At 32.8% G+C, this 25,943-nt stretch overlaps 1 protein-coding gene across 1 annotated transcript in view; it reads left to right on the top strand.

Annotated features, from left to right (window-relative positions):
- The window catches only part of LOC145694204 (uncharacterized), a 78,733-nt gene that overhangs the window by 27,993 nt on the left and 24,797 nt on the right, over positions 1–25,943 (top strand). Inside the window, exons 2-3 of the mRNA XM_081770319.1 lie at positions 18,626–18,734; positions 21,809–21,902. Of these exons, the coding sequence (XP_081626445.1) occupies positions 18,631–18,734; positions 21,809–21,902 (198 nt within the window). The 5' untranslated portion in view covers positions 18,626–18,630. The remainder of the gene's footprint in view (positions 1–18,625; positions 18,735–21,808; positions 21,903–25,943) is intronic.

Consider the following 25,943-nt stretch of genomic DNA (forward strand, 5'->3'; position numbering starts at 1 on the left):
AATAATCCAATGGAATGCGTGGAATGCAAGTTACATCTTCCTCATGAATGTAGACATTTTCATAATATCGGATCATTTGCAGTGAAGTATTTATCTCTTGACAAAACTCTTAGTGAACTCTTTGAAGTGTTTGAACAAGAACATAGTGAAATCTCATTTCGATGCTTTATGCATAAAACTTGTGATCTTTTACAAAATACAGAATTTGTTGGACAGATAATTCCGTTTTTTATTTTTCATACAAATGAAATTTCACCATGTGTAAATCAGTATATTATCGATATTCAAGGTTTTAAAATGTCTGATAACGAATTTATTATTCGTGAGTTTTGTTTAACTGCATGCGATGATACAGTAAATTTCCATTGCTTGGTAAAATCACCATTTGAATATAATTTATTATCACTAGGATGTCAAAAACAAATTGACTGGTTAACATTAAATTTGCATGGATTGAAATGGGATAGCAAAACTGGATATACTGTATCATGCATACGAAACCTTGTATATCAACTATGCGCAAAGAATTCAACCTTTTATTGTAAAGGTTTAGAGAAATCTCTTTGGATTAAAAGAATATTTGCATTAGATAATGTCATTGATTTAGAAACAAAACATTGTCCTTCATTAAATGAATTATGTGGAAATACATTTAATGAATATTGTTCTTTTCACACAAGTATTGTAAAGAAATCAGGATGTGCATATCGTAATGCACAACAGTTGAATTATTGGTGGAAATATGAAAGATCAACAGCATTAACTAATGCATTATCAAGATTGTAATGAGGAATTGTAAATAAAATGCATGGGTGTAAGTTTAAAAAAAATTATTGTAAATTAAAAATGTAAATTTAAAAAAATAAATAAAAAAATTTAAAAAATATTTGTTTTCTTTTTAAAAATTTGTTTACATGTTTATAAACAATAGCATCATTCTTTTTCAAAATTTTCTTGTTAAACAATTTTAAACACTTTTCAAATGATTGAGTGCGAATAATATGATGCAGAAAATATAAGACAAAATAACCACATAACACAGAATTATCATGTTGATATTGTTGAATATTTGTAAAGTACATTTTAGTATTTTTCGACAAAAAGTTTTTTATTTCCTTGGGAATGTCCATAGCAAGACTATCAAAGTAGTACCCATGTTTTTTCTTATTGATGTACACTGCAACCCAGTGGGAACCAGCAGAATCAGATGTATCAAGATTAATCACAAGTGCTGCAGGTGGTTTTACCGTTACAGGAAGTTTGTCAATAGGGTAAATTGCAGTAACACTTGCACCAGTCACTTTATCAGTTAGTAACACTTTTAATAATTCATCACTATACATGATGAAGATTATTTTTAATTGTAGTAGGTATGTAATTATCACTGTTATTCACATGTAACACATAATCATACACTTTCACATATTCACTATACAGTAATGCTTCATGAACAGTACATCTATATTGTCCGAAACGATGCTTATTATGTGCACACCGATGAACGTGAAAACTTAATGCAGTATACTTTGGACAGTTTATTTCTTCCAAATTTGTAACTTCTCTTTGAAGAATTTCTTGAAGAAAACACTTTCTATTTATTCCGTATGTGTATATGGTTGTAGTATTTGAACAATATGTTTGAAGTATTTCCTTAAGATGTGAATATTCTACATCCCCTTCGTGCCAGGTAATGCCATACACATTCTCACCTAGATATTTGTTTGTGCTTATGATTGGCTCAGATAAGTTATTTAAAGGAAATGGTAGTTTAAAAACCCAATTTTGAAAAAAGGGAACGTCAGGATTTACAATGGCTAGCTCTTTTATAATAAACTCATCTTCGTTATCATGATACGCCGAGAAGTGAACAACAACCCGCATTGTACTCAACTAAATAAATTAGAAGGTGTTATCAGTATAAATATTTCTGTCTTTGTCTACTTGTGCTAAAGAATCGAATTGTGCGTACACAATGCATGTAACAGGTTCAGTTAAAGTTTCTGAAAATGATACTTTTAAATTTACAGGGGAATCGCGTACTACATCCCACGTGTTATCATCTAAAGTTCCTGTTGGAGATAGAATAAATGCATACAGAGCATATCCGTTTGGATACTCATCAAGAGTAACAGTATGTGAATAATTTTGATAATATATACCAGTATCTGAAATCAAAGTATAGTAACTTAGAAGGTATAAATTATTATTAAAATCAGGTGTGAGGGGGTTGGGAGGAAATGATTTTGAACCGACTTGTAATTGCAGTTTGTTAACGTTAAAGTTTCGAAATTCAAAGGGATTAAGATGTGATTTCCCATTGAAGGCTGTGTTGGAGATGAAACCAATAATCAGGCCTTTAGGAACATTACCCAGGAAAAGATTATCAATGCTGTAAGACTTTACTTGTGCAGGTATAGTATAAGATCTTGTTTCCACTCTCGTCAGAGGTAACTTGGCTGTTTCCGAACCCATTCGTGTATTTAATTGCATAGCTAAATCTGCAGCTACATCAATACGTCGTACATGAAGAATAATTTCCTCAAGTGCAACTTTATAACTTGTATTTTCAGCAGACATTAAGCAAAAATTATCTTTACTACGATGTAGTTTTACGCGCAAACTTACTTTGTTAGGAAGCATACGATCTAAACTTACAATATCCGTATGAAGACGTCCATACATTTCAAAAGATTTACTATTTTTCACCTTATTAGCACGTTTTTGAAAACCAGCATTTGTATTATCTAATTTATTAAAATTTTTTGCAGTATCTTTATGCCACATGGCACATCCTAAATGTGTTTGAGAAGCATCATGAGAATAATTTAATAATGTTTCAATGTATGCACGATAAGGATAAGATTCTGATGAAGAACTAATTAATTTATCATTTAACGAAATATCAATTTGACTAAATAAAGAATGTAAGAAATTATTTACGGGTGCGACAACATCATCATTAGCTAATGTTGTACCATCAGCTTTAGTAATTTTACAACGTACATAAAGATATAGATATGCAGGATGAATAAATTCACCTGTCTCTCCCGGAATAACAAATTCAATAGGTCCTTCTGAGGTTAATGTGGAAATAGGAGGATATTCAGCATTTGTAGTTGCTTCAATAGCTGTTTGTGTCATTGGTATAGAAAAGAAATCAAATTCATTGGTACAACATTCAAAACTATTTGAATTTAGGAACGCCATTATGAAAAGATGTCCTGTATATGTTTACGTTTTGTTGGTGGTCCAAACTTTACAATTGCAGGAGCTTTCCTCTTGCGTGACCGTCTCTTGCCGTTACCAGTTAGCAACTGCCCAACTTTATTAATTGCTTTTGTCTTTAAACTATTACCAGCTTCTTTTACACGTGCACGAACCGATTCTTTAAATGGTCGATTTTCTAATACATCACCGGTTCTTTAAATGGTCGATTTTCTAATACATCAACTTGCATACCGGTTTGTAATGCTTGACGTCCTACAGTTTTTGCACCTTGTTTAAGAAATGGTAAAGCAAAACGAAATAATCCTTTAAAGAAACTACCTATACCATGTCCCCTTTGATATACAGGTCCTGAAAAATATGGTATTCCGCGCCCACGGTGATAAGTAACACGTCTTGCTCTCATTTTATTATTATTATTATTTAGAAGATGCCGGAGAGCGTTTAAAATGTAGTGTTATGGTCAGTGTCCCAGAACGAAATGGCAAATTTCGCCCTGCATGATCTTTTAATAGTATTTCAATAGTGTTAAAACAAAATTTTGCAAGTGGCATATAATGAATATCTTCAAAGGTAATTGTTTGAACTTTTCCATATTTAATATCAGAGATTGTTGCTATACGTAATAATGGTGCTTTTGTATCACCTAAAAATTGATATTGTATAATATCTGTATAAATAAAAATTTGATGTGGATATCCGATATCTATGTATGGTTGTTTGAATCCGTGAGATTCTTTTACAAGATCTGATTTTTCAGAAAAACCTAATTGTAAAGCTAATGTAGGCGACAATGTAACTGATTCTACATGTTCATCACATTCAACATGTACAACATTTGAAAAACTAAATCTTATAAAACTCGATATTGCGTTTAATTCTTCTAGTAAATGATGAATGGATGGATAATATCCAACAAGAATTTTACTTTTCATAGGTTCTGCATTTTTAAATTTGTACCATATAACGTTTTCACCCGCGGTAACATTATAACATGTTAATGGAATATGTGCTTCACTTAATCCTACATACCAATCGGATTCTGATAAACGAATATTATTTTTTAATTGATTAATAAAATGTGTTGGACTATTTGTAGGATATACATCAGCACTAGCATTTGAAACTAATGTAATGTAAAAACTATCATTAATACTTTCAGAAATCATTTTCGTTTAAAGTGAAGTGTTAGGTTTGAAGTTCCAAAACGAAATGGTAATTTTAACCCGTGTTCATCTTTTAAGTTTACTTCTATTGTATCAAAATATTTCTTTTCAACTTTAACATAGTGTGGTGTGTGAAAGACAAAAGATTTTACATGACCGTGTTGTACATTATATACACTAAGTTTTCGAACTAATGGACCTATATTTTGTTGTTGTTTTACAATATCAATGCAAACATTAATTGTATTGGGAATATTATAATCTAAATCACATGGAAATTTTCCACGTGCTAATATTAAATCAACATTTTTAACTTTTGTGTATATAACATTTTTTAACATCAAGCGTATTTTCATTAATAAATCCAAAAATCTGTTGTAAACCTGGTGTAACACCAATCATACATTGATCTTCTAATTTTAAAGAATGTTTAATAACAACTTGATTTTTATTTTGTAAATAGTGTAACATACGAACATTTTCAGGAATTAATTGTAGAATCGATTCAATTGATGAATAATATCCAGGTGTTATTGGAACACGGTAGCGTTCAACTTTATCATCGATAACACTAGTAATTATAATTTCTTCATTTTCACCAACATTGTAAAAACTCCACGGAATATTAATTTGTGTTAATGCAACACCCCATTCCCCATCACTTAAATCAATAGGTTGTGCCAATTTAACTCGAAATGATGATGTATTATTATCAAAAAGATTGCTACTTGCATTTGAAGGAAGAGTAACGTAAAAGTCGTGTGTAAAGTTCGAATTCATTTTGCAGACTGAATAGAATCTGATCTAATCCACGAATTCATACTTGATGGATATCCTAACCATTTTACATACATCCACCCTTTTTTACGTTTTAATACTTTTTCAATGAGATATGTTTTCTTTGAATTTATAATTACTTTTTGTAATTCTTGTGCATAAAATACTCCTTTAATTTCTTCACCGTTCCAATCTTTTAATTTGTAAGTGACAGGATCTGACTTAATACATTTGTCAACAATAAATATTTCTTGTGACCATTTAGGTAAATATCCTTTTTCTAATACATGTTTATACTTACTAACACGTACATAATCACCCGGATTAAATTTACATGTTATATTCTTTTTATTTTTATTTCCGTATAATGTCTCCCACACTTGATTCACATTGGAATCATTTACTTGTGCAGGTGCCATTTTAATACTTGAAAGGTATGAATGATTATAATTTTTTACAATTTGATGTAATACATTAATATAACGATAAGTATTCTTTGCAGTAAAATAACGATACAATCTTTCTTTTAATGTACGTATAAAACGTTCTGCTAATGCGCATTTAATTTCGGAATGAACACTATAATGATTAATTTCATATTCTTTAAACAATTGTTTTACATGACGATTATAAAATTCACCGCCTAAATCTGTTTGTACGTTAAACACGGGTAACTTGAAATTTTTAAAAATTTTTGTTATTGCTTTTACCATTTCAGGACCTTTCTTTGTTTTTAACGGAACACAATATGCATAACGTGAAAAAATATCAATACAACATAATATATATTTATAATTATTATTATACTTTGCAATATTTTGCATATCTGCTAAATCCATTTGTAATGTTTCATTTGGTGCACTAACATAATATTTTTTACGTTCAAAAACTTTACGAGCTGGTACATGTAATGTATAAGCATCTTGAGAAGCTAACCAATTTTTAATTTTCTTTTTAGATAACTTTGTTTTGCGTTGTAATGTTTGTATACTTGATAAAGAATCAGGATTTGAATAATCATAATATATTTTTGATAATTTTGTCATTTTTACATACTATATTCTTTCCACTGTTTAAATAAATTAGCAACTACTGCAGAACTAGTAGATTTTCTTACTTTACGAATACGTTGTCTACTACTACTACTACTACTACTACTACTATTCACTTTTGATGCTGGTGTGCTAATAGGTGTACCAATAAATTCTTTAGGAACATTAAGATCTTCTAATAAATTTTTAAATTCATGAATACCTAAAGGATTTCTTGAATATTTTCTTGTACGAACAACATCATTTACTAAATCTATAATATTTGAACCTGGTATTGTTTTTCCTTGAATACGTACAATGCCAGACTCATCCCACAGAATTTTATCAGAACTTGTCAACTGTTTTAATAATAGATCTGTTTTCCTACGAAGTGTTTTCGGTACTGATTGTAAAATGTCTGATACAAATGGTAAAATAGAAGTATTGCTATCTTGTTTGGAACTTGATGATAATTTTTCTTCTTCTTTTTCTTGAATGATAGGTAAAGTAATAGGCTTATGTGAAGAAGAAGATGTATACTGTAAATAACGATGCAAAGCTTGTTGATATAATTTCCACTTTTGTTGTACACTAAGATCATGACGTGTTAAGATATTATTCATTTCTTCATCTAAACGTGACTGATGTGAATCTATGGATTTAAGATTTGATTGAATTTCATGTACAGCATTTTCAGGAACTAAAATCATTTTACGTAATTCTGACATATTTAACGACTAAAAATACTACTTCCTACTGCTGCAAGAAGTGGTCCCAAGATTAACGGTAAAAGCGCACCACCTTTTTGTAGTAACAACTTCTTCTTTTTATTCAATGCAGTACGCTGCTGAGATAGAGCACGTAAGATCTTTTTATGTCTACGTAAACGTTGCTTCTGACGAGAATTTAAAGGAATGTTTCCTTTTATTGTGTTTTTAGCTACTTGAGATATTGTTCTTATTAAATCCCCTGAAGCATTTTGTAAAATTTGTTTTCGTTTTGCATTTTTGCATTTGCACAGAGCACGGAGCGTGCTGTAGTGTTGTTTCACCTTCAACATCTTGATGCAGACTAAACAAAAATTTCTGTATGCATGTCTTTTACGTTAGCGTACACATGTATGATTTCATTCGGAAAAATATTTGTACGTATTCGCAATGCATCGTTTGTTTTTTGTGTCAAGTCAAATAATAAATAAGTGTGAGGCTCCCGTGTTACTTCTTCGAACACACTCACGACTTCTTTACTATACCGAGGCATAATTTGCCTTGCTAAATATTGTATTTGTAATTTATCACGTGGATTTTTAAATACTATAATATAATGTGCATTTAAACTAATATCACGTGCATGTTTTCCTTTTGGAAATAAATTTTGAATAATAAATATTACAGTTAACTTTTTATGATGTGCATACTTTGTAAATAAATTTGCAACATCGCCATTAGTTTCCGACATTAAATCATCAAGTATTAATAATGAATTTTCTTTAATTTCAAAATTATTCATGTCAGGTATTCCCTCTACAAAACGTATTTTCGCATTTGCATCTAATTTTGGTATTACTGCACCATAACACCAAACAATATCATTAAATTTTATACTAAACATTTGATCACATTCATTAAGTAAACGATTTACAAAACAAGTTTTACCAGCCCTTGAAGGACCAGCAATTAATATAGTAGAGGGATGTTGAAACTTTAACATCTTGTAATCAAATGAATGCATACAATAGAGACTCTGCTTTATATACACACTCACACTCATACATTCACATATTTTCGAACATGTGAGGAAATAAAAGATAAAATTAAAGCTTGAATTTCGAAACGAAAATTTAAATAAAATGAGCTTCTACAAGAAGCGTACCAACTAAAATTGCACAGCAAACGAACAAATAAAATGATCACAGCATCGCTGCTCTGGCATACGAACCAATAAAAAATCACTGGTATATAAAATTAAAGCTTGAAATGAAAAAAATAAATTATGAATAAATTAAAATAAATTAGGAATAAATTAAAAATAAATATTTTTACAAGCGATTTTAAGAACGAGTATACGAGCCGGTTTTAAAAAAGAGACATTCATACAACTCACATTCATTCATTCGTGGGTCTATAACCGTAAGGTACACTTGCACGTTTTTTTACTGGTTCATCGTCAGTTACATCATGTTCGTCAATACGTTTTCGTTTCTTGTTGACCTCACGGTGTGTCTTTGTCTCTCTACAGCTAAAGATACGGAACCCCGGTCTACGAACGATACTGTTTGGGTTTTCTATTACTGTGGACTCTAATTGTCCAGACACTAATTTATAGAAACTCTCAAAGTTAATTTTTGAGAGGTTCTATCGTTTAGTGTTATCCCCCTAATTTTGAATATATCGCGAACATCCCCTTGGGCATTTGTTAGCCCCATGGCGTAATTTTTACAGCCAAGACCAATAAAGGTTGTAAACTCCCAACCTTCAGGAATTTCATTTGTAAGATCTCCCAAATAGTTTCCGAGCGGTAACAAGGGTTCCTCATCTTTTTTCTGTAGATACATGATACTGTCAGTGTCACAGTAGATTGCTCTGTCAGGTCCTACAGTCGTCAGTAGTTCGTAAAGTCTAAGTCTAGCCCACGAAGTAATAAATGCGGCTAGTATCACATTAGAAAACGCTAACGGAACGTTTTCGTTTTCAATGTCTCTGTATGTGACAATGAGATGGTCATCATCAATTGGTATTACACTTTGAATTTCATACCTTGCCGTAGTTAAATACCTAAGAAATGTGACCTCATCACTAACGATTATACTCTGTGACATGTCTGTGCGTTGCCCCCACTTTCCATACAATGAATTGAGGTATAGTTTCGCACATTGCCTCAATCCAGGGTTCGTCCTAATATTATTATAATTTAATCGTATGCCTTCATGGGCATAATATACTTCGATATATTTATGTTTGTCTTCTTCAGTGGTACAGTAAGCAGGAAAACCAGAGGCTTCCTGCTTCATCTGAAGGAAGGAATTCACATAGGTCCCGAACAGCCCACCTGAATTCCCCTCTTCAGGATCTAAGAGTTCAAATTCCCATATCTCATGTATATCGATTATTTTGTAACCTTTTTTAAGAGCAAGGTGTAACTCTGGAGTGCAAAATGTTCCTGTGAGAGCACACTCAGCATCACTATGAGTACATTCATTAGTGTTTTCTTCTTCCATACATGTGCGGCAAAGGCCGAAAAGTAATCGACCTCCCGCAACGTATGGTAAGATCGGAAAATAGAGGTCCTTTGCAGGGACAATTATGCATTTGACTACACCGTGAATACTTTCCACATCTGGAAAGTCCGGTCCCGTGTGAATCTTAGGTGATTTAACCGGCATAGGTTTACGCGCCATTACCCATGGGTAAAGGCTAGTTACATCGGCATAATAAATACGCTCATCACTCGTACAATTGACGTAAGAACGAAAGACCTCCGTGCGACCACCGTTGTAACAGTTCTTAGGAATAAGAAAATCAGGTAGATTAGTACAACGTTCTTGAACAAACTATTGCACTTCCTTGTCCGTCTTTACCTTATTATCCCAAGAACATTCCTATATTTCATATAGGTTTACACCTATACTTTTCAGGTACTTACGGCGGCGCATGGTTTGCTCATATCGTTTCTCCATCGTATTGTACGAATCTTGTGCATCGTGCAAAACCGCGTCACGATTAAAGGGAAAACAATGGCGGCAAGCATGGAAAAAACATCCGTAATACTCGAAGGCAGCGTTGAGTCCTTCGTGCCATCCATCGACCTTGTACCTACCAATATACTTTTCTCCACCTCTCCTAGCATGCTGGATTTCTATCCCTAATTGGTCTTCCATATACATGAGCCATTGCATAGCTTTTGTACTATACTTGGTCTTATGATGAAATCCCAACGCGGGAATGATAGGAATAGTATTTTCCGGTAAGTGCAAGGTACGATATGTACGCATTGCAAGACTTGCAATGGTGGATGATGTTATGAAACATTGCAAACCCTCCGTTTTCTCTTCAATAATATCGCTAAACTTGATGACCGCTTCTGTTAGAATTCTAACATCATTTTTACAATAAGCCAACATATCCTTCTGCAGGTTAAACTCCTCGCCACTTTCCGCACGTTCTTGGTGCCAGGCCTCCAGTTGTTTTCTTTCTTCTGTGCTTCGTCCCTCAGGGTCATAGTACTTAAGCGGAGGGTAGGGACCGACATAATTTTGATTTTCTTCAGTATTAAACAAATATGGGAAATCTCCCTTCTTTAAATTTTGACTAAGGCCTAACGTTTTCGGTAATTTTGATAATTTAGCACCAATATAGAGGAAAAAGTCGCGAAAAAAGATACGGTTACCTATGTTAATATTAAAAATCTTTTGACCCTGAATAAGAACACTAGGTACAATATGCTGGTCTTCTATTAGAGTTCTAAGACAGAAGAGACCATCGTATCTGGATGCATTATGAGCGATCACCAGGATCTTCTGAAAGACAGAACGTTCTACTAACACGTGGTTAATAAAATCCGTCATTGTCTTAAAAGAAAACGAACTATTTCCAATATTGTCACCGCACGTTTTCCAAGGCTCATCGATACCTTTCCTTATACAGACGTGACATACATGATGACAACACACCAGTACAACTTCATGTTCCCTTTCACCGCGCTCATTCGGCGCCTTCAACATCGTCTCTACATCATAGGTGATGTACATAAACCTTTTCGTATGAACAGGTTGCTGTCTCTGAACAAAACATGTATGATTTGTATCAACATACGCGCGGCATGTTGAACAAAAATGTTCACCACACATGTGTTCAGATTTTCGCCCCCTCTTATCAAAGATGATACCACAATCGATGCAGAGCTTTACATTATCACATACGGATTTAGCCGCTTTATTATGTGTCAGATGGCTGTCAAAACAAATACCCTCAGCAAACTCTCTATTGCATGCATTACATTTAATTCTGTTTGCAGTATAGTCCCGTTCGTGAGTATGTTCGCAAAAAGTACAACGAGTTTTACACTTGTGTGCACGTGACCTTTCATCATAACCTTCCAAACAATAATAACAATACTTCCGTGCCTTGAGAAAACTTGTAATATTACGAATGGGTTCAAAATGACCAATAGTGTTACCTCTTTGATATAGGATAAAAATCTTATTTTCTGCGTGTTCTCCCGGGTAACGTACTATATATTCCCGATTATTCTTTTCAATCTCCTCATAAACAACGATTTGATATTCCCCTTTCAAATATGCTTGAAAGAGGTCCAAATCAGAGATGTCACAACCTTGCTTACTTTGAACGTTAACTCCTGCCATTTCGCAGAGAACTTCTGCTTTAAGAATCCAACTATCATAGTCTCTTGTTTTTAAATGATATAAAACTTTACTACTTGCGGTATGCTTTGTTATTCCATATATTATGGCCATGGGGAGGCAATACATATTCTTATTTTCAATGCGAATTAATCGCTTTTCCAAGTAATCTTGGTATTTGCAGTATTTTTGGACAGCACTCATTGCATTAGGTCTTCCTTGTCCGTGCAAATTCTCTGCTATATGGAATCGAAACAATACTTCTTCCCCTAAAAGGAACACTTCATTCGAATTTAGTACTCGTTCGATTGAAGTGAGGACTGTCCTAGCAGTGAAATTGTCCTTTCTTCTAAACGGTACATACACTGGTTTGTTATTAGTACTATTACTACTTTCAACGTATAAACCAATGTAGTCCATAGGGCGTGCATTGGAGATCACATGTTCCAACGCAAAATCGATTAAACTCTCGATATAGGCCTCTGGGTTATTAATATTCCTTTCATCACCCACAGGTCTGACGACAATTTCATGGCCCGTAAGATGAAACTTACGAAACCTTTGTCTGCTTTGTCTTACAACTTCGAAATTACTATTTCTTTGATTATCCCCGCCATTATTATTATCACTACTACTACCACTTGTACTACCACTATTATGACTACCAGTAGTACTACTTGTACTATTCTTATTTATGTTGCCATGTCCAACCATTGGTGGGACACTAGCAGATGACGGTCCAGGCTGAGGAGAAAAAATCAATTGGTTCCCATAGTCATGATTATCCTGTACACAATATTGAGCTGGGTTGTATACAGGATTTTCTCCCTGGACCTGTTGCGTGGGTATAACTACAGCATTGTCCTCATTTTCAACCAATCTCCTCATTTCTTCTTCAATTGGTAATTCAACAAAATTTAAATTGCCAATCCCATCTGCTTTATCATTTAGGAAAGCTAAATCTTCATTTGATAACAAATATAAATTATTAGGACTCAAGTTATGAGTTTCTTGAGGGGTCATGACTATGGCATTATTATTTTCAGATGGGATTAAGCATGGTTCCAAAACAAATCGCGAGCCAAAATCAAAAAACTCAGATAACTGTATCATTTATCCTATCTACCTGACCTTCCCCACAAGCTAATAAATACATAGCTTTGTCTACAGCCAATTCATATGATTCTTTACTACGGAAAAAACCGTACACAAACAAATCCAGTACGTCAGCACTGCTTACACAGTGCTGGAGAAGTAGTATATCATTACCTTCAAAGACACGAAGGGTCCGCAATATGGCTTCGCATCTCACCGTTCCCCTATGGCCAAGTCTGCTTAATTCCATAATGGCTTTCCACGTGCTAAAAACCCTAGGGTACTCGTTGAGACCGCGCAAGACCTCTTGCAGGTAGATTTCATCAATAAGGTTTATTTCTTCAGTCGGGCAGAAGAAATCCATCTAAAAATAAAAAACAAAGAAAAACTATTTTGAGTAATCAACTCCACTTTAATAAAAAAAATACTTCTTTTAAGCAACGCTCACATGATAATATCATATAAAAGAAAAATTAATCATCTTTAGTTAATTATTCATATGTAAATAGAAATCAATCAAGTTACTTTATGAAAAATCATTAAATATATTCACTTATATTGAATTATAAACTATTCTATTAAAAAATATCCACAAACACACACACACACACACACACACACACAGAGAGAGAGAGAGAGAGAGAGAGAGAGTCTCTCTTTGTTCATTAATATTGGTTAAATACAAGTCAAGTACAATTAAAAAACTATATAATTTCTTTCTTTTTTTAAAAAAAATCATAATAACCATAAGAAATACATACCTTTCAAGGCTTAGTTCTCCGTTCACAATCCACAAAAAGAAAAAGAAGAAATCTCAACTGGGATAGTCGGTACTTTTAATATATATAATTGCTAGCACCACAACGCTTAGCACAGCTTCAATGTCTGTAATAAAACAGGCTTCAATAAATATAGTGATAATCCTGTATACTTTATTTAATACTATTAAAATAGGTTTAATAATCACGAAAGCTTTCTCTGTGATCTTTAACGCACGCCGACGTAAGAAAAAATGATAAGCGTACACATCAAATACATGTTATATCATGTTCTATCAAGTGTTCTCCCCCCCACCACTAACAGTGACATCTGTCGGAAAACTTTTAAATTAACTTTAGTTTAGTTTACCTCCGTGCATCGTGTTGACGTATTTATTATTAGTCCTGAATATATATATATATATATACTTATATTTAAAGGTACAGTATGATATATATTTCTTTTTTTTATCCGTTAAATACTACTAACAGCATTAAATAAGTACCAAAAACCCTTCTCGCAGTTGTGTTCTGTTAATAAAACATAATTTGTGAGGGCATAGTTGATTCTTCTTCTATCAGTAAACCACCAAACGTTCATTATATTACAAATCCCTAAGGAAGACCCACCAACACATATGGACCTTCAGTTGAACATTATTATCATCATCATGTTATTACCTATTCAGAAAAACCCGCAATTGTAGGGACTAACTAATGGGAACACGGTATCAGTTGGTAAAACATGGTAGAAATAGCCGTTCATAATTTCCTTTTGCTATAATATAATACTGTTAAAATCTAGGGTCGCCTATAACTGATGGGCCCCGCCAGTTATAGCTACGTGCTACAATAGTCGTACGTGATTTTCCTTTTGCTATAATATAATACTGTTAAAATCTAAGTAAGCCTGGGGGGCCGCGGTGGCTCGGTGGTAAAGCGTTCACCTCTGGTGCTAGGGGTTTCGGGTTCAAACCCTGCTCCCGCCAAGTGAACTTTGTGGTGGACAAACACCGTGTGCGTGGGTTTTCTCGGGGTTCTCCCGTTTCCTCCCACTTTCTTCATTCCACCATTTTATTCATCTCACATCTTCACCGTCTCCTTTAGCCTAACCGGCATAACCGTGGGACGTAAAACTTAAAGATTTCATTTCATTCTTTAGAAATAGTGACTAGGATTCATTCATATATTCTGTAAATTGATATTTTGTATACTGATTTTCAAAATAAAATAGTACTAGAAATTTATTTCATTTCTTTTTTTTCTAAGTAAGCCTGTGACTAATGGGGAAGGGACCCGCCAGTTATAGGTACGTGCTACAATAGGCATACATAATTCTCTTTTTGCTTCCTTGTAATACAATACTGTTTAAATCTAGGGTCACCTATAACTAAGGAAAATGGCCCCCGCCAGTTATAGCTATGTGTTACAATAGTCGTACGTAATTCTCTTTTGCTATAATAGTCGTACGTAATTCTCTTTTGCTATAATACTGTTAAAATCTAGGCAATATATCTGACATGCAAAACCCCCTTAGTTAGAGGGACATCATTTCATTTTACTTCGAGGATACACAACAAGTTTTTTCAAATCAAAAGACAGTGATCAATAACCAGTGTATTTAGGGGTTCCGTAAATTTTCTTTCTTAACATTAAAGCTATTGTATGCGTTATGTGGCTAGCATCCACGCAAATAACTAACATTCAGTAATATTTACTATTAAAACGCGATAATGTTGGGAAAAAGCGCTCCCTCCCCCTCCCCAAGACTAAAACATTTCTTTCTGAAAATACTAGTCTTAGTTCAAACATTTGCGTTCCTAAAAGATTATAGCTGTGTTGCCAAAGCGTAGTAGTATGCCATCTATTGGCAAATGAGCTTACTTAAACAGTTCAAGTCCAATCTGTACAACGTACATATATATATATTAGGTATAATTGATTTTAAAGTGATCGGTATAACAGTTAAAAAATCGTAACAAATGAATCAAACATATTGTAATTAAGCATCCTATAATTAAGCAAATAAATCTCTACAAGTAAATGGTCCGTCTTTAGCCCTTTTATTTGTAGGCTCACACTACAAGTGTTATGAGCTTCTTATTTTAAAATATTTTCAAAATTATTTCTAGGTTCACACTACAAGTGTTCTGAGCTTGCTTAGCAAACGAACCAATAAAATATTTTAATAGTTCGCAGCGTAGCTGCTATTACGACTTTCTATAAGAAAGGAGAATATAAAAATAAGAAGCGAAAGAATGAAATAATAATAATAATAATAATAATAATAATAATAATAATAATAATAATAATAATAATAATAATGTCCCTCTTGCATGATTACAAAATGGTCGTAGGTTTATTCCTCCAATAATGTTTCTCAAAAGCAAAGCGTGTAGTTTACCAATAATTATTCAAAAAAACTTTCATTATAATTAAGTGAATAATACATATCAGTTTAGCATTTAAAAAAGTTCTCACCTTAAAAATCAAAGTTCGTACTGTTAAAATCACTGACGAAAAAAGTTCAATAATCACACAAATAAAGTTTTTCAACACACACACACTATGGAACTGTGTAAAAACAATAATAACAAACTTTATTTCAATACTATATATATATATATAAGGATTTCATTATGTCCCTCCCCAAGCATCATGTTTTCATCAGGTTTTCAACCCGATTTCATTAATTATAAATAAATAAAGTCATCATGTCCGCTAACATCGTTTATTCAGTGTTACGGCAAGACATCTAAAAATTTCTTATTTACAAGTTCGTCAACCGTTGGAGAAATCTCATTCAGACAGGGTATCGATCGACATTTGGGCCTGTAGCTATGTACGGTTCTCATCTAATTCAGGAAAATGCTTACATGTAAAACTTTCATCAGATATTAGATATTCTGCCAAAATCAGATATTGCCACAAAACATCTTCTAAAGGGGGAAGAAACATAAAATTTCTATCTGTCTTCTTCATCACTGCCGATAAGTATCGCAGTGACAATCATAGTTAATGGAAAAGATATTTCAGTACGTCACCAGTCAGAGTTCTAACGGCAAGGAGAAATCGTCTAAGATTATTTCAGTACAAGCGGAAATAAAAGTAGAAAGTATATTGACATTCTATATCTGTGTCACCACTCAATGTTCTAACGGAAGCAAAAGGGACACGCGTATAAGGCAGTGACCCGGAAGTAATGGCATTTACAAAAATAAAATTGTGTTCATTCTAAGCTCGCCTTCTCTCAAAGACGGAAGAACAAATCAGTCACTCCGTATTTTAAACTTGACTGTAAACACGGAGTTAACTATAAAAAATAAACAAATCAATAAAACGATGAATATTAACAAAATAAATAAATAAACCATTCAATCATACACACACACTTCGTATTTCCCATGTTTTTTTTCTCGCCAATTTACATGTGAGAATTGCAATAATTCTCAGTACAATACAGTGTTCACCTCTGGTGTTTGGGGGTCCCGGGTTCAATCCCTGTACAATACAGCGTTCACCTCTGGTGCTAAGGGTCCCAGGCTCATTCTCAATACAATACATCGTTCATCTCTGGTGTTTGGGGTCCCAGGCTCATTCTCAATACAATACAGCGTTCACCTCTGGTGTTAAGGATCCTGGGTTCATTTTCAGTACAATACAGTGTTCACCTTCGATGCTAAGGGTCCGGGGTTTATTCTCAGTACAATACAGTATACACCGCCGATGCTAAGGGTCCCAGGCTCATTCTCAATACAATACAGTGTTCACCTATGGTGTTAAGGGTCCCGGATTCGATCCCAGTACAATACAGCGTTCACCTCTGGTGCTAAGGGTCCCGGGTTCATTTTCAGTACAATACAGCGTTCACCTCTGGTGCTAAGGGTCCCGGATTCGATCCCAGTACAATACAGCGTTCACCTCTGGTGCTAAGGGTCCCGGAGGAAAATATCTTTTTATTCTCTCACATATTGCTCGTGTAATATATTCAATATTAATTTAATCACTACTACGGATTATTAATTTAATCACTACTACGGAAGTAAGTGATACAGAATGACGTATCATCATATCAACAGATTTAATTCAAATTTCCATTATTATTTTTAAAAATATCCAGTATAAAGTCTCTACAGACACGCATACAGACTCGAAAAAGAGCACATAACCTTTCCATGTCAGCACAACTAAAAAAAGAAACACACGTAAGCAGGTCATCAACCCATAATGACATACACGCCACCTCTGACAACATCCATTAAAGGAACATGTTAGAACATAATTATTACGTAAAGTACCGTTAACATTCTTCCTTTCGGGTAGAAAAGTTCGTCAGCAACTACTGAACAGCACTTAATGCTTTTAATCTTACTGCGATTTTACATTTTACTCCATCAAAATACGTATTTTCTCCATTTTTTGAACACGTTTTAAAAACATTATTTTTAATTGTTCTTTTTGTTTTTTACAATTATTATTTTTTTGGTTTTTATGGTAAAATGTTTTCAGATTCAATCAGTTCTTGAAGTCTATCGTAATTTCCAATGTGAAACAAATCTAACACTGGATCTTATATTGTACCGGGCAACTCCAGAACAATTTTGGTTGCATAGCGGAATAGGATATATATACAGTTAGAGAGCAATATTTAAAATGATCAGTTTGAGTGAAAGTTATGTGAAAATATTGACTGTCATCACGTTTATGTGTCTATATAAAATTTCAGAGCTGTATTTAGTATGGAAGTGATTGAAATTAAAGTTAAAAGATTTGAATCAAACGGGGAAAAAAATGGGTATTGACCTAGTAAAAACCATTGTAAAAAGGACTGAAACTGTAATGGTAGATAACAGTACTTTGTAAATACTAGACAGCTGATTTTGTAATTTTTCGATAGGCTTAAGTGTATCTGCAATATTCACCACAATTAAAAAAAAAGATAAAAATAAAATAAAAAAGGTATTGGGAGCACGATGAATAAACTTAAATCCTTTACATAATAATGTAATGATTTTGAAGCTAACAACTTACACACATTAGTTTTTTTCAGCAATGAAGCAGAATTTGCATTTAACACCACTTCTTAATTTTAAGGGAGTGCGAGCGAGTATAGTGTAACGAAAGATGGTAAAAACACTGCGACAAATAGTGTGAGCATACTATAATTGAAGTAGGAGTACTTTCAACCCTGTATTTTCATATTTATTTTTTCAGTTACCATGTCTTTGTATGGAATGACAAGAAGCCATTTCTACCGACCTCAAATGGAACGATTTGGTAATGTTGGTTATAATTTGCCTATTGAGAGACAAGGTTATGGAGGGTAAGTTCGATAATATTTTTATTTAATAGAAATAACTTATTGTAGTGTTACTAAATGGAGGGACTTAATGGAGAAACAGTGTAACCCGCAAACAACGGTCAAAATCGATATTTTAAGAAGCTTGGATGTTTGAAACTAAGCGCAAAAATGTAAATGATAGATATAGTCCATAAGCTGACATAAATTCTCTATCTATAATTTAGCGAAGAAAAGTTTTCACCAAAACAACCAAAGGAGTCCAACAAATATTAGTTAAAAAAAAAGCCTCTTTCAGAGTTATAAGCTGTCGGATGTAAGAAAAGCACCTTGGTTAGACAACTACCGAACCTAACTAAAGCTTTTGAAAAATTATACAGGAACAATGAACAAGTTCACGTTTTATCTATATATTAATGTTCGTGAAATGACGCACCCTACCTGTACAACGCATTTTAGAAGTCGAGGCCATATCGAAGAAAGATTTACAACAGTTAGGCTGGTTGCTTATTGACCAGACGAAGACCAGCCAAGCTGAAGCAGAGGGAGTTAGAAAACGACGCAGAAAGACAGAGAAAGGAAGAAACAGTGAGAGAGAGGCCTGAACGTGTGCCTTAGTGGCAATATTGGAGAAGTCTTTGTTTAACACATGTTCGAGTGAATATGTGATACGATGCTTTGTTGCATTGACGACCTAAAGTTAATGTCTTGTCCTCTGGTCAATATACGGCCAGCCTTATCTCAATTTACTCTTTCGTGCAGGTATAGTAGTATTCCCCAATTCTTCTTCTTCTTCTTCTTCTTCTTCTTCTTCTTATTATTATTATTATTATTATTATTATTATTATTATTATTATTATTATTATTATTATTATTATTATTATAGGATCCCACTCTCTTTGGGGCCCCCCAAAAATTCTAAAAACAAAAACTTGCTGTAACAATTCCCAAATAATAAGAGAAAGTAAATAAGATAAAACGCACATACAACAACGGTATTGGTATTATGCACTAGGCTCTTATGAAGCAAGTAATGAGGGCCTCCCTTGTAATGGGGGCCTGTTTCCCAACCCTGCTTCTAATGGGTTCCTGTTTCCAAGCCCGATTTGCCATGAAGCCCCTGTTTCAAACCCCCACTCGTAATGAGGTCCTGTTTTCCAGCTCCACTTATAATAGGACGACGTTTCCCAGTCCCGCTCATAATAGAGCCCCGTTTCCAAGCCCTATATGTATGGGGGCCTGCTTTTAATTGGGGCCCTTCTTCCAGATTCCTGCTTGTAGTGGAGCTCTTGTTTTCCAGCCATTACATTTAGCTATTTTAATAAAACTTCACAGTATAAATATTATGGTATCTTGAACTTGTATGCTGATAGAACTCTAGTGCTAGCCTTTCTCATACTCTTCGGAATACGACAAGAAATCAGAGCTAGGAACAATAGATTTACTAAGAAGAAGACATAAAAGGTAAAATTGGGAAAATAATAGTAAAATATCAAGAAATTGCAATCCTAAGTGGCGATAATTTTTATATCGCGGAATTATAGATATTTCGCTGTACGTATTAGAAGTAGTGTCAAGAACTATTTTCATAATATTTTCATACTATCCTTGCCACTCTTTTTCATAGTAGTCTATAGAGTGTTAATAATGGTTCACTAAAGGAAAGAAAAGGAGCATGATTCATTTGTTTTAGACATCTGAATCGTTCGTTTTTATATATTAACAGAGCACTATATTTTGTTATATATTGTATTTAAGAATGCTCAAGTAAATTTATCTTGTGTAACTTAATAAGCAGCAGTCTGAATGTGGTAGACCTATCGGCACTAGTCACTACATAGCAAGGTAAAGTACCTAAATCTTTTCACGTCACAGTAAAAAGAAGCTACCTATAATATTCATAGGTTTTATAATTATTTTAGTCCAACAGTGACGTTTTTAATGATATTTTGATGATTTTCAGCGCATTTGCGTCGTACTATACCTCGTGTAATCTTCGGGGGTTGCATTCCATTTTGGCCTGAATTACTCTTGAAACTTGAACCGAAAAATGCCACACGATTGGTTAAAAGTGAAGTTGAGCTTCAGGCAATACTTACTACTTACAATACGATTGTGAGTATCACCATTTCTTTTAATGTTATGCAAATGACTTCAAGTAATTTGAGAATTTCAAATATATACAAAGAAGGAACTGTCATCATACTCAATGATTCAAATACTTTAATAATAATAATAATAATAATAATAATAATAATAATAATAATAATAATAATAATAATAATAATAATAATAATAATAATAATAATAATAATAATAATTTGAATTTATTGATAGTAGTGACCACAACCTAAGTCATAAATGGTCACAAATATACAAATAATGTACAATGGAGAATTACATGAAAGTAAATACAAAGTAAAACATAATAAACAAATTAAAAAGAAATGGTACATCAAAATATTTCGATCAGATACAAAATTATATGTTAACACGAACTTAATACAAGCTTAGATTACAAAGTAAAAGTTCAACATTATTTCTACTCAAGTATCTATTAAATTGAAATTTGTGATGTAATGTATAACAAAATGAAATATAATGAACACTAATGAAATTAAATAAAATTTCTAAAGAATATATATATAACAAGAAACATGATTAGATAAAAATAAACGTACATCAAACAAAAGACAATTGGAATTTCATACACAATATACCAGATGGAGAATTTATTTATTTACTTGATAACACATTCTAAATATTGTTTTTTTTAAGTAGCGCAAAATTTACATTAAATAGATCGATTTTCAGAAGATTTTTTGTTTATATTCTCTACACTAATAAATAGTGAAGTACCAATTAATTTGTTATTACATAAAATAGATCGATTGTTCGTGGGATTATGTGAAGGAACTCTAATATATTATTATTATTATTATTATTATTATTATTATTATTATTATTATTATTATTATTATTATTATTATTATTATTATTATTATCATTATTATTATTATTATTATTATCGGAGGAATTGCAACATAAAATTGGGCTGTTATACAAATATTTATATATTTCTTTTTTGTCTCTCATAGGGGAGGAGGCCATGCGAAGGCATCAGGAGCCTCCGACAAGGCAATGTCGGCTTTAACATTGTTGATGTTTCTTTTTTTCCTTAATATGCTACAGGTAAATAGAATGAATGTTTTTATTATTATTATTATTATTATTTATCTCGAGGTTTTAACAGAAAGCATTCATACACATTAACTAAGCTACTTTGTGGCATTTTTATTCGAATTCGCTTCTCATATAGAACTGGCCGGAACAGATTCCATTGTCCGGACAGGAAGGCAAAACCAATATAGATTTCATGTAAAAAAGAATAATACAGTACAAACCTTTCCTGCATACTTCTTCCTTACTACAGCACTCCCTTCATTCCGGTCCTTGGGATTTCCTAATTGTTTGGTAAAATTACTAAATTGCAATATATATATATATATATATATATATATATATATATATATATATATATATATAAAAGAGAACGCACAAATCCTTTGTGAACTCATCACGCTAATACGGCTGAACCAATTTCTTTCATTTTTGGGGGGTTATTAGGATTTGGACCCTAGATGGTTTTTATCATATCACTTTAATTTTTAATTACCAGTGTCTTGAGATAATTGACCATTCAAGTGTCCATACGTACAAATCCTTTGTTATTAGTTCATCATAGGTATAAAAATAAACGTATTTATATGCAACCCGCATGACCGTGTCACTCGGCGGGTTAACATAAATGACAGGCGCTATAATGTTAACATTTACTGCAATTTGAAAGCGAAAAAGTAAAAATTATCTAAGTAACAAAGTTTATTGCGTTCCGGGGTGAACGCTGCTAGTATATATATATATATATATATATATATATATATATATATATATATATATATATTGTCTAATAACAAAGGATGCCATTACTTTCCTGTCTCTCCACAATAAAACCTTATCAATGCTACCCTTGTAATGAATCAGAATAGAATCTATGTCTATGATCTCAAACTCTTGCGGGAAGTCACATCGGTAGAAGATAAAATATATCACTAAAACCGAAAGAAGAAACCTTAACTAATGTTCTATAGTTCGCGTCACCCGAATTGGCATGTGGCATCAGCCAATAAGCTTGCAGTGCGCTGTTACTAAATCTTCAGGGAGGAATGAAATTATTCATAATTGATTTTGTTCGTATTGTGGACAATTATGTATGATTAGATTTTTTTGTGAAGGTTTAGTAACAACGCGCTGCAAGCTTATTGGCTGACGCCATGCGCCAATTCGGGTGACTCGGACTATAGCTCTAGAACATTAGGTATGCTTCCTTCCCTTAGTTTCTACAGATAGAAGTTTACTTTCTACCGATATGATTTCCCTCATGTATCATTAAGGACTTGCTAAAAAGGTACGGTAGAAGAAAAAATAAGGAGGGGCGAAAGAGGCTGCAGTTGATGGACTGCGTTAAAACAGCACATTCCTACACGAAGACGAAGAGGTTAGTTGAAGATCATGATGTATAGAGGTTTCTCAGCTGCCGATAATGACAAAACATCTATGATGATAATGATGATTATGATTTCTTTTAAGAGCCGCCATTGATTCTCATAAAGATTATTTCCATATTTTATGTTCATGATTTTATGCTGATGATGTCAACTTGCTAGGAGATGATATGAGGACAATAAAAAGAAATGCAGAGTTTTTATTAAATGCCTACAGAGACATGCGTTTAGAAGTAAATGTGAAGGAAAAGAAATATATGGAAATTCTCCATGACCGTAATACTGAAAACTGTGAATACATTAAAATATCAAGTAATACTTTCGACAAAGTTGGCACTTATCACCATTAACAGACCAAAACCATTTCCACGAAGAAAATATGTGTTGACTGAAAGCAGGGTCTTTGTGACATTATTCAGTACAAACTGTTTTAGTTTTGCCTGTTGTGCTGTATGGTTGCGAAACATGGTCAACTTACTTTGAGGAAGAATACAAACTAAAAGTATTTTTTAAAAAATCTGAGGCGAATATTTGGACCCAAGAGGGACGCGAATGGAGAATGGCGAAAACTTAATAATGAGCATCTGCATAATTTCTATGGTTTACCTAATATGGTCAGAGTCATTAAGTCTAGAAGGTCCAAGCGGACAGATAATGTAAGCAGAATGGAATGAACTAGGAATACTTCCAAAATTTTAATTGGAAACCCAATCGAAAAGAGACTATTAGGGAGATCACTAGGCCATTCTTTTCGCCGATGGCACAAGTATTCTGGTTGAAATGTTAAATAACTCTTGCTCTGAAGAATAAACATTTGACAACTTGACAATTAAACACACGGAATGGGTAAAAGTGAACCAACTAAACACAAATACATCGAAAACAACAATAATAAATTTCAATGCCGGAAAACAACATTCTGTAAATATCCATGAAATTAATTTAGATGGGGAATTCGTACAGGTATCTAATACTTACATTTTTTGAAACTGATTGTAGACTCAAACTTAATATATAAATGGCTTATTGAGAAAACTAAGCAAAAAAGTTTACCTCATTCAGAAATCTAGTCATTAATTTCTTACGGAATTATTTTATGGGGTAATACCAGCCATGCCAAAAAAGTGTTTACAATTCAAAAGAAGATACTACGAACAATGTTATCAGTTTCCTTTCATACATCCAGCAGATCACTCTTTCAGCGGCTAAATATGTTACCATTACCTTGTATATTCTAGAAATAGCATCATATATACATACGAATAAGCGAAATTTTCAATCAAATTCCGACTTATATCAATAAAATACGAGACCCACCAATCATATCCATATACAAAACTTTAGGTTAACAAAATCTCAAAACTCGATACATCACATAGGAATAAAAGTATATAATAAACTTCCAAATTCAGTTAAGCAAATATCAAATCCGCAATAATAATAATAATAATAATAATAATAATAATAATAATAATAATAATAATAATAATAATAATAATAATAAAGTGAAAATACTGTTACATAATCAACTGTTCAGTACCATAGACGATTACCTTCAAACAGACATTTCTGTGTAAGTCGAAGATGAAAAATTAATTTGTGTCGAGTAAGATAATTATAAACGATAATTAATTTTTAAAAATTATTCAAGCTCTTATTATAGTATCGTATAATTGTTGTTGTCTTAGTTTTCTTTTCATTGTATAGTATCATGTAAAGTGTGTTTCCTTTTTAATTGTACTTTCTGACGAAGCCATGACCTAATAATTCCTAAGACGAAAATAAATAAATAAATAAATAAATAAATAAATAGACTCAGGCGCAGGTGGTAGGAAATTTAAGATGGATCTCGTATAAATAGGAATACAAAATAGAAACTGGATCTAGTTTGCTAAGGACATAAGTTAATAGAAAGTTTTCGTAAATGCAGCATTGAACCTCTAGGTTCTATAGGCATAGAGATAATTTAGTTTGTGTTCTTGATTTTATATTGATTTTGTAGATGTGAAAATCATTCATTTCACAGTTACATATACCGTACAGTACCAATTCTGATATACTATGCACAATAATATTAAATACATATTTCATAGCCCATCTATTCCCCAACCAGAAGGAAAAGAAATGTCCCACCGAAGGCTGATAAATTAATATTAGTGAAGACACAAATAGATTTGTTACACAAATATAAACAAGGCTACTGATAAATGACGAACTACCTGTTTGTGTCACCAATGAGAACAAATATTTTCTCTCCCTCAGGTGAGCAATCTTACGATTTGTTTGGTTTGATACAGCTTTCAATTTTCTCTCATTCTGAGGCAGATTAATTATTTCTGTGTATTTTTCCTTCCCTACATGTTATTACTTAATATGTGTATTTCAATCGAGGCCATTATATATTTTTTCTTCTGCAATACCCTTCATAGCTAATAAGGTGATTTCCTCATGTCTCATAATATGCCAATTATCCTATTTCTTCCTTTCGAATTATTTTTTTTTTAGTATGCTCTTCTCTCCTACTATTATCAATACTGTTTCATTTGAAAAAACATTCTAACGAATTGAAATGTCTCCTCTTATGCGGGAGAAATTTATTTAATACTGGCAATTCTTTAATAAATACAGCAAAGAAGTGTAACAGACACTTACGAAATCCATATAGTAA

This window comes from Thermobia domestica, chromosome 9 (assembly GCF_964235325.1).
Source record: "Thermobia domestica chromosome 9, izTheDome1.hap1.1, whole genome shotgun sequence".
In the NCBI taxonomy this organism is placed as follows: domain Eukaryota; kingdom Metazoa; phylum Arthropoda; class Insecta; order Zygentoma; family Lepismatidae; genus Thermobia; species Thermobia domestica.